Source organism: Botrytis fragariae, assembly GCF_013461495.1.
Source record: "Botrytis fragariae strain BVB16 chromosome Unknown tig00000045, whole genome shotgun sequence".
Lineage (NCBI taxonomy): Eukaryota > Fungi > Ascomycota > Leotiomycetes > Helotiales > Sclerotiniaceae > Botrytis > Botrytis fragariae.
In genome coordinates, this window is record NW_023500991.1 from 2,510,312 (window position 1) to 2,525,735 (window position 15,424).

The 15,424-nt window shown below is 42.6% G+C and overlaps 3 protein-coding genes across 3 annotated transcripts; all 3 read left to right on the plus strand.

Annotated features, from left to right (window-relative positions):
• Positions 1 to 4,059: 4,059 nt before the first annotated feature.
• Positions 4,060 to 5,253, plus strand: Bfra_003957 (uncharacterized protein; the record flags this gene model as incomplete). Its single annotated transcript, XM_037334362.1, has 1 exon — positions 4,060 to 5,253. One exon carries the CDS (start codon positions 4,060 to 4,062, stop codon positions 5,251 to 5,253), a length of 1,194 nt encoding a protein of 397 aa, XP_037194449.1.
• Positions 5,254 to 6,432: 1,179 nt separating this feature from the next.
• Positions 6,433 to 10,545, plus strand: Bfra_003958 (putative rdr1p protein; the record flags this gene model as incomplete). The annotated part of the gene is made up of 5 exons (XM_037334363.1): positions 6,433 to 6,455; positions 6,665 to 6,963; positions 7,022 to 8,012; positions 8,071 to 8,271; positions 9,096 to 10,545. 5 exons carry the CDS (start codon positions 6,433 to 6,435, stop codon positions 10,543 to 10,545), a joined length of 2,964 nt encoding a protein of 987 aa, XP_037194450.1.
• A 2,067-nt stretch (positions 10,546 to 12,612) lies between these two features.
• Bfra_003959 (uncharacterized protein) lies at positions 12,613 to 13,980 on the plus strand (the record flags this gene model as incomplete). Its single annotated transcript, XM_037334364.1, has 1 exon — positions 12,613 to 13,980. One exon carries the CDS (start codon positions 12,613 to 12,615, stop codon positions 13,978 to 13,980), a length of 1,368 nt encoding a protein of 455 aa, XP_037194451.1.
• Between the last annotated feature and the right edge of the window lie 1,444 nt (positions 13,981 to 15,424).

Below are 15,424 nucleotides of genomic sequence, written 5' to 3' on the forward strand. Positions count from 1 at the left end.
ATGGCTGTTGTAGACTATGTGGCCTTGTAGGAAGAGATTCATGGAGATGATTCGAACCCATTTGCATTGAAGTAGAAGACACACATTTTCCATATGATGAAACGGGTGCCGAGCATACTTTTCTAGATGGATTTGTGGTGAGATAGGAAAACGGCAATGTATATATATGTCTTTTTGAGTTTGCGCGCGCGTTTGGTTTGGTTGCCGCCACGACTGTTTATTAACAGGTGGGAGTAAATGATTTGAAGAAGAACAAAGTTTGTATGGAATGTCAATGTGAGATTGCGCAACGATCTTAAGAGGCTTGCAGTAAAAGAAGAATTAACCAACTGCGAGCAAGCGTCGCCGTGGTAGTTGAAAATCAAGTGTGAAACCCGCTGTAGCAGTCTCATGGCGAGTCTCCAAGTGGATCCATTATCTCTGCAACAACGATAGTTAACGAAATATATAAGATGGTAAGGTGGAGCGTATAGGCGTTGTTCGATGTTACAGGTCTAGATTTCAAGAGATCGAGCTGTGCATTAAAAGTTGAGGTCAAGTGACCCCCAAGTCTTGAGAATCCTTATCTCAATCTAGGTCATCGCTCATCCCTGCGTTCGATGCCCGTTTACTAAGCAGAACCACGAGGAGACTTGTGCAAACAGACCGGAGATCCTGTGATACCATAAGTACCGCGCCATCTCTCACGTTCTCGACATCAAGGCATCTTTCGTTGTTTTCTTGAACCCCACTTCGTAGTTCTATAGAATTTGAATGAAAGACAGGCAAACCCCTATTCTGATATAGTCCGTCTCACTCGGACTTGTCATCCCCTCTTCTCGTCTCATATACAATTGTCAGGACAAGAATGGGCCCATCTATATATATCCGATTGTATTCTACGAAAATCATAGTTCAGTGTGTGTTTGTCATATTCGAACTTCTGTAATTTTGCCATTGGTTTTTTTTAATCTAGTTTTTTGAGACATGCTGGAATTTTCTATTGTGGATGTTATAATGGTCGATCGATTAATAAGATAAATAGAGTGATACTCCAATGACAGCCACGGGGGGAGAGGCGGACTGTGCAGTGTAGTGAACAACCAGGTACTCCTTTCATAACTCAACAAGCACTGATGTTTCCCTGCATTTGGTTCAGGTTGATTATCTCCTTTTTATTCTCATATTGTGATTCTCATCGCAATGATTCATTGAAAGAAAGTGTCTGTTGTACGTGCTCTTATCTCGTGTGTTGACTACCAGTCGACTTCAATACTTGAAGCATCCGGCGCGGACTTTGATTTCGATGAGGAATATTGTACAATAGATGCTGCTCTGTCTAAGCACTGGTATGTTTTTGACACAGGTTGATCATTCCTGCGAGAAACAAAGCAACTCTATCTAACAGGTTTCTTTAATTATAGCTAACCTGTTACAGAAAGATCATTTCTTGAAAAAGTGGACTGCGAACAGTTTCCGCTCAAATATGATCGTCTCAGCTGTAGCTTTGCCAGATTTCCTGCCGCTCGCAAACTATTTTTCCATATAGGCCATTAAATTCTCAAATCGTCAATTTCCTCTCAATTCTTGGGCTCTCAATTTCATCGGGAAGATTTTCCGAGCTCGATTCTCCTTGATCTACTAAGATCAAGAATCTGCACTCGTCATAGTACTGAAACCTTGTATTTCCTGATTTTTGGGATTGACGTTTGAAATTACATGTGAATGACTGTGACAGATTACCCGAATTCTCGCGCTAAAAGAAACCAAGACTTATCTCTGACTTCACCTCTCATGTATGATATCATTATAAATCTACAGTGAGACTCAATTCATTTGCCTGTGTGATGACGATACCTGCCACGTTGTTCATGTTATACGGCCGCTCTTGGGGAAAAAGGGGGGTTCGACACAGTCAAGACCACCAGGGAAACTTCGAAGTGTTATTTAGTAGCTACAGTGGCACCCTTGAAGGACTTCTCGTAACGTCAAATCATGTTTTCTGAAAACTTCTTCCGACGCTTCTTTAATAAAGATATAGCGATGATGCAAATAAGCTTTGTAAAATATTAGTAGAAATGCAAAATAGTCGCAGTCTGCTGTTCCACGTTTTCTGGATCCGATTCGATAAGAGCGATGGTATTGCCGTGGCAATGAGGGACTTGTTTATGATCAGTAATCATCAAACTACTTTTTCACATCCATTCTGATACTTACTACGAAGAGTAATTTGCCTGTGCCCCTTGCAACACTTTCGACGAGAGAAATCTTGAACAGGTGACGATGAGGGTCGCGCTTAGTGAAGAAAACATATCTCTCTTGGAGAAATGATGTTCAGATCCACATTTTATCTGGCCGAACTCTAACTTTCCTGTCTGAAATTGATGTAATGCTAGAGTCAATTCTTTTCTATTTCCATAGTAGCGCGGACAATCAATATGTTCTTTCCCACGTGGGCTAGATGCTTAATCTAAGAGGAAAAATGCCGCATCATTCTTCAACTTTTGAGTTTGTTAAAGTAAAGTGGAACCACATTCAGCTCTTGAACGTTGATTGTGGCACTCGCAGGCAGGGCTAACAACCTGCTCGAACTACTCGGCGTGGAACTGACTATTCAAATTGGCTAGCGTACAAGATACTACATGTGTTATCCAGGAATGCCTAAAATTTAACCGCCTTAGTTCGCTGATTTGAACGTCTGAAGCGCATCTAACATAATGTGTTCTATATTGTGAAATTTTCTTACCTACCACATGACTCAATATCATTTCCAACTGTTATTTACATACAACGTACAATAGTAATCCGCTTTATATGGATATCTGCGCATCGCTCGCTCCGTGGGTGGTCTACGAGAGCTACTGTTTGCTCTGCGCATATCAAATGGATCCGCTTAGTACAGGTTATCCGCAGATTTCCTGCGGGACATCTACTTATCTGCGGGGGGGCATGGATATACGTTTCACATGCATGATATTAGTATTTTGTTAAGATAGCATTGATGTCATTGTTGTTATAGATCTACGCTCGAGTCATTTTTAGTTTAAGAAACAATGTATGAAAGGGTTTCAGGGTTAAGCGAAAAGTGGATCACCCATACATAATCAGTTCTTCAACGGATGAATCCGACAACCCATTAATTAATGATCCGCTCCGTGAAGTATTCTTTTGCAGCCTATATATAACTCTAGAAGTTTAGATCAAAGTTTGAATTTAAGCAGCTCTTATTTCACACTAGTAAATGAAACATTGTGAAGGTGATACCCTACGCTTGTGACGTGGCAGAACGCATCTTGCATTAGGCGCGTTACTTGCATAGGTGCGGGGTAAAAGAATTGCACCTCGAACGCTTCCGAGTTCAACCACACGAGTCAGACTTATGTCAAGGATGAGATTGGATGAAGACTAATTCAGCATATTCTTACTCGAGTCAAACGACATCAGTGACAGTATTATGAGTTCAGCAACCACAGCTACAAACGAGTTCTGATAAACGGATTGAAATTGTCAAAGGAGACGATTGAGGAGTTATAATTCTGCCTAGTCTAAGCAAATGATTCAACAACATAGATACAGACATGCCGCAAAACGTCCTCTGATCCAATAATAAGGATGTGAGCACCCATCGTAATCATGAGATCGTGTATTCAAAAGAGACTTTACTAATTTTTGGTCTGCACTTGCACGAGTCGAGACAATGTCAGGGATGAGAGAATCTCAGTGCTAGTACTGATCAGCAATCTGCGCAGAAGAACGGAATCTGTTAGACTTTACAGATCACTCATGATAGCACTTACAGCTCAGCAATGTGGACACAGGTGTTTAATCTAGTAGATTCGTGCAGATAATCTATGATAGAACTCTTGGAAGAACTCCTTAAATACAGGAGCTGCTGTCGAGAAAGGCCTGTTCTATTTCAAAATCATTCTCAACATCAACATCAACATTCAGTAATTTGAGAGATCTCTCCTTACAGTATTGACTTTCAGCCTTCCAACTACTACCGGTAACTTCTCCAAATTCATTCATATTACCAGTACTGATAGTTCAATGTGCCAGATAAAATTTCAGTAAATCATTATGGGCAAATTGACGACACCCGAAGAGCGCGCAGCAGAATTGCGCGCTCGACTTTCTGGTCAGGTTCCAAACCGAACCTCCAGAAAGGGCAATCGAGTAGCCTCCAACCTCCCAAACCCAATGCTTGCTGCAGCGCTCCATGCTGCATCTCGTGACGCAAATGGGGCTGAGCTTTCTCCCGTGGAAGCTCGCTTGGTCCAGATGCTTAAGACATTTGCAACTGACCAGGAAGTTGCTGGGTACGGAAAAATGTACACCGAGACCAAAGACCAAGCTGGTAAAGGTACTTTGAGTGGTACTATTTTCTCGGGCGTTGCTCTCAATATGAATGCGGATACACCATATACTGATAGAGATATGGTTGCCGATGCGAGAGCAATGACGGCGGACTTGCTCGCAATGCCTGAAAATAAGATTATAGACATCACAACGATTGATACGGAATGCTCTGATAGCGCCGACTACATGGAAGCGCTTACTGGAGCAGGAAGTGGAATTACTGTGCTCAGTGCACCAAAGACCGAAGAAAACAGTCTCAAGTCGAACCCTGTCACAAATGTTTCCAGCGCATTTACATTGAATTTCGCAAGGTTTAAATGTCACCGTAAACAAAGCGATTCTTTCACCGGCCCCAAAAATGAGATCTATTGGGCCGTTGCATGTGGCTCCGATAAACGGAGCAAGAAAAGTTTCAAGACAAGCGAATATGGGAGCATCAACAGTGGAGATACACGCAATATGGACGTTGAATACTTTTACGGCGAGGTGGAGGAGTTTTTGGCAGGACATATCGAGTGCTGGGAAGCGGATGATAGTGGTAACAGCTTCTACAACAGAATGGTGCAGACTTTGAAAGATATCTCCGACTTTTCTATTGAGGCAGCTGTCAATGCAAATTCTGCTGACGATTGGGGAGATGAGTATGGATCGACAGGAAAGGCCGCAGCCATTCTTGCGCTAGTTGGAATCTGTGGGAGACTTGTTGCAGCTCTCCTTGAATGGTTGACAAATGACGACGACTTGGTCTTCCGACGTGAAATCGCCTTCACAAGATCAGCATTAGCAGTTTGGGGTTCACGGCCCAATCGCGAATTATCATTCATGTTTGATGGGGGAAGCCAAGGGAAGCATGAATTGTGGATCAAGTGTTTTGTACCCATGGATGGGCGCAAGCCAGTACCTATCGATGGATAAATTATATAATCTGCTTGGTTATATATCGCGTGTGCAATGCACACAGAGCCTGAAGGAAGGTAGCAGATCTGTGGGGGAGCACACTTGAGGGATTGAGGGCACCAACTTTTCGATTGTATAATTTTCAATCATATAGCTTTCAATTATAGTCGAAACTCCAGTCCATCAGAATCACTACAATCCGTAATCTGTTTTCTTGATCTTATGAGAGTCGGGAAGATACCACGTGCGAGTTCCACATGTGATTCCCATGGGAAAAGTTCGAAAGTCGATAGTCGTAGTTGATAAGATGAGAATAAGCGCGGATGGAAAGGGAAATTGATGGGCAGGATTGGATGAGAAAGTTTTGTTTTGAAATATATTATATGAAGTAAGGAGGAGAGAAAGAGGGAGATAGCTTAAGATATACTATATCATGAATTTGCCTTCGCCCTCCATCAGAACGAGAAAGATAGGACACCAAACTCGCTCGCTAAAATTCAAACCCCCTTTAAATTTTTAAATTTTTGGAAACTGGATAACAATATAAAACAAGAATTGTATTATAGTGAGAATACTAAAAGGTGTTGATTGTAAGATTAAAAACATCCCTAAGCTAACATTCTTTCAAAACATTTATAGAATGATTTGACGCATAATTTTGGTAAGGGAATGCCATTTTAGTGTCCCAGTATCTTCGTTCTGATGAGCTTCTTTATTGAGCTCGTTCCAAGATGTACAAGACATGTTCTACCCCCAATCTCTTCTCAGGAGACACTCAAGATTTCCTCCTCATTCTATACCGCTTCCTCTTTTTTTGGCCTCTTAAGGCAGACCGGAATTATTGCGGAACAATGCTAATTCTATGCGGATCGGATGTTGCGGAACACTACCATTATTCTTACGCAACAAAATAGAAAACCTAATTGGTGAATCCACTCAAACCCCATAAATAATCCTCATTTGATCCACTCCAAACGGAACTGAACTTTAATTGTTGCTGATTTTTGATTATGAGAACCTGACAATTCATTCTTTATCTGATCAATCCTTCTCGTTCAATTGCTCTAGAATTGTTCGAAGAGTTTCTGATCGGAGTTAGGATTGACATGTCTCAGTATTGTATCTCAATATGTCTACATTCGTAAGCATGCATGTACATATGCAAAGTTCAAACCTTAAGCATCTAATTGCGGCGAAATGACTATCTCCGCTGCAGAAAAGTTCCTATTCCGCTATTATCCCGATAATATTTGCTTACTGCTCGGGTTGCGTCACATCACCGACGGGATATAGATAACCGGTACGTACGACTTTTTCATTTACCCCGTGAACAAAAAGGAAGGGGCGGCCGAAGTTCGAATTGTCAAGAAAACGCCTGACTCGAATCAAAATATATTTCCCGGGACTAATACTCTTGCTACTCTCATAGCTACCTGGAGAACGTTGACATGGAAACCCCCTTATCACCGTCTTCCTCTTCCGAGATGATGGCAGGTCACGAGTCTCTCAATATTGAGAAGATAAAGTCTAGACCCGAGCACGCCCATCCGAATACCCTCGTTCCTGTTCAAAGTAAAATCGAACATTTCAATTCGCGCCCTCGAGAGTATACTTTCATCGCAATAATATGTATGGCTCAACTTATGACGCAAGCTGCATTGGGTCAAGCGATTGCTCCGCTACATATCATTGGATCTAGTTTTGGAGTTACAAATCCTGGACAGTTGAGTATGCTTCTCCACGTTCTGTACGCCATTTGAATCGTAACTAACATTTCGTGGTAAAGGTTGGTTTGCTGCGGCGTACTCACTGACGGTCGGTACGTTCATTCTTATTGCGGGTCGTCTGGGAGACCTCTATGGTCACAAATTGCTCTTTATAAGTGGTTTCTTTTGGTTCGCACTTTGGTCACTTCTGGCCGGTTTTAGTGCTTATTCGGAAGCAATCTTTTTCGATGTTGCTCGCGCTCTTCAAGGAATTGGACCGGCTTTTCTTTTACCGAATGCTTTAGCCATCCTTGCTCGTATCTATGAGCCAGGAAGGAAGAAGGAGATGATTTTCAGTCTTTTTGGTGCCACAGCTCCAACAGGCTTTACTCTCGGTGCAACTTTCTCAAGTGTATTTGCGGAATTCGTTTGGTGGCCTTGGGCGTACTGGGTTACTGCTATAGTTTGTGTCTTACTCGCTGTAGTAGGCATTATTGTCATTCCTCACACACCACCTCCACAATTTGATCGTTCTGTTAGTATGTTCGAGCGAGCTGATGGTCTTGGAGCCTTGACCGGAGTTGCAGGATTGGTTTTGGTTAACTTTTCATGGAATCAAGGACCAGTAATTGGTTGGACTACCGTTTATGTTTATGTTATCCTCATTATTGGGGCTCTTGTGCTCGGACTCTTCGCATTCATCGAATCTCGTGCGCCCTACCCATTGGTACCATTTGGTGCGTTCAATTCCCACACTGGTTATACGCTTGCATGTATTGCAGGTGGATGGGCTAGTTTTGGAATCTGGATCTTTTACTTTTGGCAATTATTGGAGGAAATCAGGGGAATTAGTCCACTTCTTGCGTCGGCAATGGTCTCGCCTACGACTATTAGTGGGCTTTGTGCGTCATTAACCACGGGGAAGATTCTTAGCAAGGTCCCAGCTAGTACTGTGATGATGATTGCTATGACTGGTTTTCTCATCGGATCAATTCTCATGGCCACGGTTCCTATTAGTCAAACTTACTGGGCACAAACGTTTGTTGCTTGTCTTGTAACTCCTTGGGGAATGTAAGTTAAAACATCATTTTCCCCCCAAACTTTTGGATAAAAAAGCTGATAAAATCAGGGATATGTCGTTCCCAGCAGCAACAATTCTCCTGAGTAATTCCATGCACAAAGATCATCAAGGACTCGCCGCTTCTCTTGTCAACACTGTTGTCAACTACTCAATCTCAATCGGTTTAGGTATTGCCGGAACTGTAGAAGTTCAGATCAATAACGGCGGAAAGAACCCGAAAGATCTTTTGAAAGGATATCGTGGAGCTCAGTATGTAGGGATTGGACTTGCAGGACTGGGAGTGGCTTGCTCAATTTTGTTTTCGTTGTCGGAGAGGACGAAGAGGGCGAAGGATAGAAGGGAGGAGGGGCGGATAGAGGAACCTTGATTTGTTATGAAGCGATTGATTTGTATAGATACCCTAGAGTTATTTTATAGCTGCTGTTGCTTGAGTAGTAGTTGATTGACCATTTTCTTTCACGAAATAAGAATCATAAGAAGATCTAATAATACTTCGTTTATCAACAATATTTTGATGATATCCAAGGTAGTGGAGTCGGATTGATAATTGTGTAGCACTAACCCCACATCAGTTAGCCAAGATCTAACTCCGACCGGAAAAGTTACTTTTTAGCCAACCTCAACTTCCCCCTTGATCATCACATATTGAATCAAAATGTATCCATCAAATCAATTGTCGGTTTCAATACAACTTGTATACACTGCATTGCGAGTTAAATTGAAGAGCGATTTCTCGGCTTTCAAATGATGTCAGAATCAATTAATGGGTCATCGATACAACTCCCACGCATACCATCAACGGCGCCATTGCCGTCGACGCAATCGAGCAATCCGGACCGTCCAATTCATGGACGTCAACGAGCGAGAAGAGCTTGTCTTCCATGTCGGCAGCGGAAGAGAAAATGTGATGTAGAATTTCCCTGTTCAATGTGTACTCGATATGGATACAATTGTCGATACTCCGATGAACCTAACCCACCGAATCCCAATCTTTCACCCATACGGACAATTCTCCCAGGCCACAATGAAATGAGACATGATTTTTCACCATCGATAACAAATCATACACCTAGACGCCAGAGTATAACAAATGCCCAATCTCCATCCACATCATCACAAGATGTTGTTGATCGTGGCATTCTTGATCCTTTGAGATCACGATATATGAGTCAGCATTCTGCAGTTGCTTTCCCCAGAAGTCTTGGCGTGGAATTTCAATCTGCAAATCCACCACCTCTCCATTCTTTTGCTTGGAATTGTGGGATTAGAGCTGAGGAAGCTGCATCTGCTCATACCAATTTAACTCAATTGGTTTCGTTTGAAGATTTTAAGCGGTTTTCGGATATATATGTGGCCACAGTTCATGGACCATTTGGATTCCTAGATTGGCCCTATTTTATGAAACGGTGCAATGATTATTGGACTAACCATGGAAGAGATTTGACGTTCGGCGCTGTTGTTGGTGGGGTGGTAGCTTTGGGATCGTTCTTTGCTTTTCGACTCGGTCATCCTCGGGAACTGGAAATTGTTCAGCATGTGAAGACGGTGCTGGAGGATCCAACATTCAGTCGACATCCGTCAATTGATCAAATAAATGCATGGATTCTACGGACCCTGTATCTTCGTTCAACTACCAGACCTCACGTTGCGTGGCTTGCTAGCTGTATCACCTTACATTTGGCTGAAGCTACAGGCTTACACCAAGAAGTCCACTCGGTACTATTGACTACGGAAGGAGATAATCAAGCAAAGAGAATGGATCAAGCAGAAATAGAAAGAGCGAGAAAAACTTTCTGGATGGCTTGGTCTGTTCATACGATCATCTCGTATGAATATGGAAGATCTGCAGTAATTCTCAATAGTATAACTTGCAAGCCAGTCAAGGACACTATGGGTGACAGTACAATTTTCCATATCAAGATTGCTCAACTAATCCCTCGCGATAACATGGTCGTCAATTCTGTAACACATAAAGAAGAACTAATAAACGGCTTGAAGGAATTGGCAGAGATCCCAGACGTACATCCATTTCTCTCACTCTCCAAAGCAGATGTATGTTTTTGTTTCTATAGAAGGTTAAGGCTTATGAAACAAGGACTGGAGAAAGAAGCAATCCAATCCATCATAGATATAGGAAACAAAGGTGCCGAAGCAGCAAATACATTTGCCCGCAATGGTCATCCTTGGTGGAATATCCTCTCAACCACCTTTCAATACTTTTGTGTCCTCCTCGCCATCGATACCTCGGAAAGTCTATCAAACGTTTCGTGGGTTCTAAATATATTTGAGAATATTGTAAGGATAGTAGATACGCATTTAGCGCACGAAGCATTCGACACTGCAAAAGTTTTGCTGAGAGATAGTATGGCGAAAAAGAGAAGGGATTTGGGATTCTTGGAAAATGCGGATGGACAGCATGGCCCAGAAATAGAAAGACAGGTCGATATTAATTGGGATGCGTTGTTGGACCCAACTTTTCCGGATGCGCTGATGAGTGAGGACTTTTCGATTTATAATAGTTGATGTGAACATTTCGACGGAGGGTGGGATCTAAGACTTGGGTGGTGTTGGCTGGAGATTTCTCAGGATTCGAGGATTCGTATACGCGTGGTACAGCTCTGACATGTCGATTCTGCGGACTCAGATACATTAGCAAATGCACATGTGGATTATCTGGGAGGAGGATAGGCTTGGAAATCAACCTTAGCCCGTGCGTTTGAAGGAATTGAATACATGTAGGGTGGACTTGAGCATTAACCTTAGTTCCTGGTTTGGGAGAATTGAATACATTAGCACATGTATGCCGAGTATGGCTTCAACATTGGAGTGAATGGGTACAATCAAAACAAAAGAGGAGCTTACTGAAATTGATTTTACCTTGGTATGCCTTGCAGGTTTGGAATTTACCCTGGGGTCCTCGAAAAATACGCTTTCACCCCAAGGTACTTATTGTAAGTCCTTTGTCTCAGATCTGAAGTTTCAAATCTAGTATGCTAATGCAAGAACCTAGATTTACCCTCTCAAAGTTGTTTTGTGGTAAAAATCTTTGAAGTTGGAGTTGAAATTGTAAGCTTTTACAAATCCGGACAGAGCCTAATCATTTGGGACAGAATTGGTCCCCCTAAAATTCACTCTAGATTCTCGCGAATTCACTGCCTTCTTCTGAAAAATCACACCATTGCATCAGGTTTTGATCAATGAAAGATTTTATTTGTCTTCTATTACGTTGTGTTGTGTCATACTGTTCTTTTCTAGTACTAGTTTGATTACTTTTTCAAAGCTCATTTGGTACTGTGACACTGCCATATTGATTGCACATTATCTTGGGTTGCAAAAAGCAATACTTAATACTTCGCAACTCCCAGTCTCCCATTTTTCTTCTCAACCCCACCAAGCTTTCGTCAATTATTTATTCGCAGTGGTCTTACCTCTACCTTTACCTTACATGTACCTTCTGCCTCTCAGCAACTCCTACACGCAGTTCAGATCTCCAATATCAGGTTTCTATACTTTGGTTTCTGCAACTTGCGGCCTCCTCCCCCATCCATCCCACCTTTTCTACCTTTAGCAGCAATTCTCCATCGTTCTTTGCGCCTTCGTTCAATCTGCCATTTTCTGAACACTGTTTCTGGGAGTTAGGAGTTAGTCTGGGACTACCAGGCTATTTTCTTCTTCGTTGACAATCCTTTTCGCACGAAACTGCGACAACCATCGAACGTCGTCCTAGAATAGTTAACTTGGGACTACCAGTTAGCTTCATACTCTTCTTTCTTGTACGACTCTTCGTGTTAACCCTTGAAGTCGTCTCTGCGAATTGGTTCGTAGCTAACGGGTAAGCTTTTGCTCGTTCAACACCCATCCTCTTGAGATACTCTGCGGCATCCTGCTAACGTCTTTATCAAATAGTTGGCTTGGAGTTGTTGTCGAACTTCCTCTTCCTCTGGTTGAACCTTGCCACAATAGTCGACGTCGTCCTTGAGTGTCTGTCTGAAGTCACCGATAAATCCTCTCCTCCGTCGATAAAACCTTGCGGTAAGTCATTCTCGACACTTGGTTTGGAGTTACCAATTAATTTGGTTCTCATTCAGCGATCATCCTCTCACGATCCTTCGCGGCAACCTTGAACGTCATCGTCGGTTACCTAATCTAGAGCTACTACCTGACCTTGAGTTCATTCAATAAGTGTCTTATTACAAGGTGTCGCAGCAACCTTTAAACGTCGTCCTTGAGTTAGTTCGGGGTCATTGGTTAGTCTTTTCTTATTTGACAATCCTCCTCCCATGGAATCTTAACGCAGTTCAATCCTCCCCAAACAGTTTATTACAACATGCCATCCTTGTTTTTACAACTTACGTGCGATTATCTGACTTGTTTATTTCAATAGTATACAGGAAGATAGCATAGCTACACTTCGTGTACTTTCAACTTTCTCGTTCTCGCACCTCTTATGAAATCCTCGAGCTTATCCAACTCTATCCTCTCGTTCCTTGCTTCCTATTGCGCCAACACTGCGACGACGATCGCTCACGTCTAAATCTATAACATACAGCTGTCCATAAGCGGTCCATACCGGGACAAAGCTTACTCGGTATGTTATCGAACAAGTCGGAGAAGGAAGAGTCTCCCTTCCAACCTCTACCCCCACTCTCCCAACGTCCAGAATGGGGTATGCTATTGCCTGAAAGCTCTCCCCCAGGCTCGATTGCCCGTCCTTTCTGTTTCTCTGCATCTTATGTCAGAGACAGTTCTCCTGTTGCTCATGATCGTTCTCCAGCTTCTGGTTCTGATGCGCCTAATTTGGTGGTCTCTGATCGTGCTGAACCTGATCATGGTCATTCAGCCTCTGGCCGTTTTCTCTATGGACCATTACGGGTTGGAAATCCTCTTCGTGGTCGTCCACCCAATCCACATGATCCGTACGATATGAACAAATATCACGCTATCAATGAGACTGCTCGTACATCTTACCCTGTCGATAGCGATACCACCATGAACAATGGTCCTGCCAGCAATCCTCCTCCATATAACTCTAGCTTCGTAAACGGTGCCCGCGGTGACAGTCCTCATTACTCTCTCCGTCCCCGGCCCTTGGAATGGAACCCAGCTTTTACAAAGGATCAAACCTACCCTTCCTCAATCGTACTACGACGCCAACTAATTGCTTCTCCTATTCCTGCTTCTACTACAGCTATTGCGGGCATTCCAGCTACTCACATAGCTGTAGCTCCAGCTCCAGTTCCAGCTCCTGCAACTACTCGAGCTGCTCCAGTCACTCGATCCACTCGATTTCGAGCCAGTAAACAACTCGCCTCGGCTACCAACTCTCAAGCCACTAAAGCCACTCAATCTACTCGATCATCTCGACCTCGAGCCAAGAAACAACCCACCTCAGCCTCTAATTCTCGGGGCAAAAAACCCCCCGCTTCGGCTGCCAAATCAGCTCAAAAGGAACAAAAGCAGAATGAACCATGGCATGATCGACTTGAGTACGGGATCGACCGCCGTCCAATGAAAGAGTCAGAACTCGCACAGGTCCGTCCTGGTTATGGCACTCTTATCCCCCGCAAAGATTGTTTCAAAAACGCTCCTCCGGGTAGCGAGAAACCCGTCGAGTGCGGCATGACAGAATCGGAACTTGTTTGGACTCTCAGAGGAGCTAGAGGTGATAAGCAACGTAGATTTTATAACAAACATGCTACTGTACCATTGAAAGACAGACTTAGAGCGACTGCGAGATTGGAGGCAAGGCTTAATAAGCAGAGGGAGGAAGGGAGACTTGCGGGCTATCCGGCTACGATGGCCATAGATGATAGATTCCCGATCGTGGCTCCTGCTCCAGCTATTACTCCAGCTGCTACTCCTGTTGCTTCCCCTGTTGTTGCCCTCGAAGTTGCTCCAGTCGTTGCTGGTAATGCTGCAGAGTCCACTGAGGACCAAGAAATGGCCGATGACGATTGAGTTCCACCTCCGGGTGGTCTCTACAGTGACGAGGATTAAGACGAGGATGAGGATACGGAGGAGAAATAGAGTGCTATAGTGTTTTTCTGTCTAGGGGATGGAGACTGAGGCTAATTTCTGGCGATTGGCAGGCGATGCACACATTGTACAATAGCTACTTGGCTTTTTATGCCAATGATATTATCAGGAAACGTCAGCGACTGCTTGTACTAGTGTCCCCTCGTACGAAAGAACTAGGGGCAGGGGTGAGCTAACGGGTTAGATATGGGGATGGGGATGGGAATGAAGTACGGGCACTGGATAAAGCTGGTACTTTCTAGTATATTAATGTGGAAGGAAGAGCCTTAGACTGTGAGCAGTAGAATTGAATGCTTCTCTTACTGATTGACTTGTTCTTGGACTTATTGTGAACCTTGAATTGTTTGATTATAGTGATTCTGTGTATCTATTGTGTACTATACTGCGTGTACTATACATTTAGCATGTATATACTTCATCTATTATATCTAATCATCTCATTCTCCTGTCTTCCTGTTTTCCTGTTTTGAGTCCCATTTAGTCAGCACATCTACTCAAGACTCGTGATACCTCGTGAGAATCACGTGGAATAATCATGCGTGTAGTAAGCACGTGCTTTCCACGTGAGATTTCGACCTGAATACACTTTTTCGAGGCATTCTTTCAAGAGAGTTCTACATAAACCTATATTGACTAGACAAACTAGACGATAGTAGTTCAATAGTTCGTGGAAATGAAACAAATAGTACCTCTACTCTTGTATCTATATTCAACCAGCTCTATTCTTTTCAAATCTAGTCTTCCTGTATCAAATTTCTTGTTTTCAGAAGATGAGAATAGTAAGTTGGTTCCTGCGAATTTGAATTTTGTAGTTCTTGAATTGGTATTTTTTTAGTATGAAACTGAGTATCTCTTTTCTACTAATACTATACGATAGTAAATCTCTCTCGTTTTCGCTATAGGAGAGAAGGGTATAATATATATGCTTCAGCTTCATGATAGAATATATTACTAATAATTAGAACCTATATGATAAGTACGTATTTAAATCGAATATCACAGTACGTGACTACATGCTACGTTAATCTTATCCAAATCTAAGCTAAGATGAGCTAAGTGAGATCGATTAAGTCTTCAATGAGTCTATTCTTCTTGGATATCTCATTTTAATTTGTAATTTTGATTCGATGTACTCTACTTCTTCACAAGTCAGAAGTGGGCTAGTGAGATCTACGCAATACTGATTATATAGATTGAATCATTCTAAACTAGAATATAACTACTATGACTAATATCACATATGTATGTGATTACCTACTCATGATGCAAACCTTAATTCAAGATTATCTTGAATTAAGCAATCTCTCATTTTATAAGAGATAAAGACATTTCTTAAGGATCTTTTTCATCTTCTAGTATAACTAAT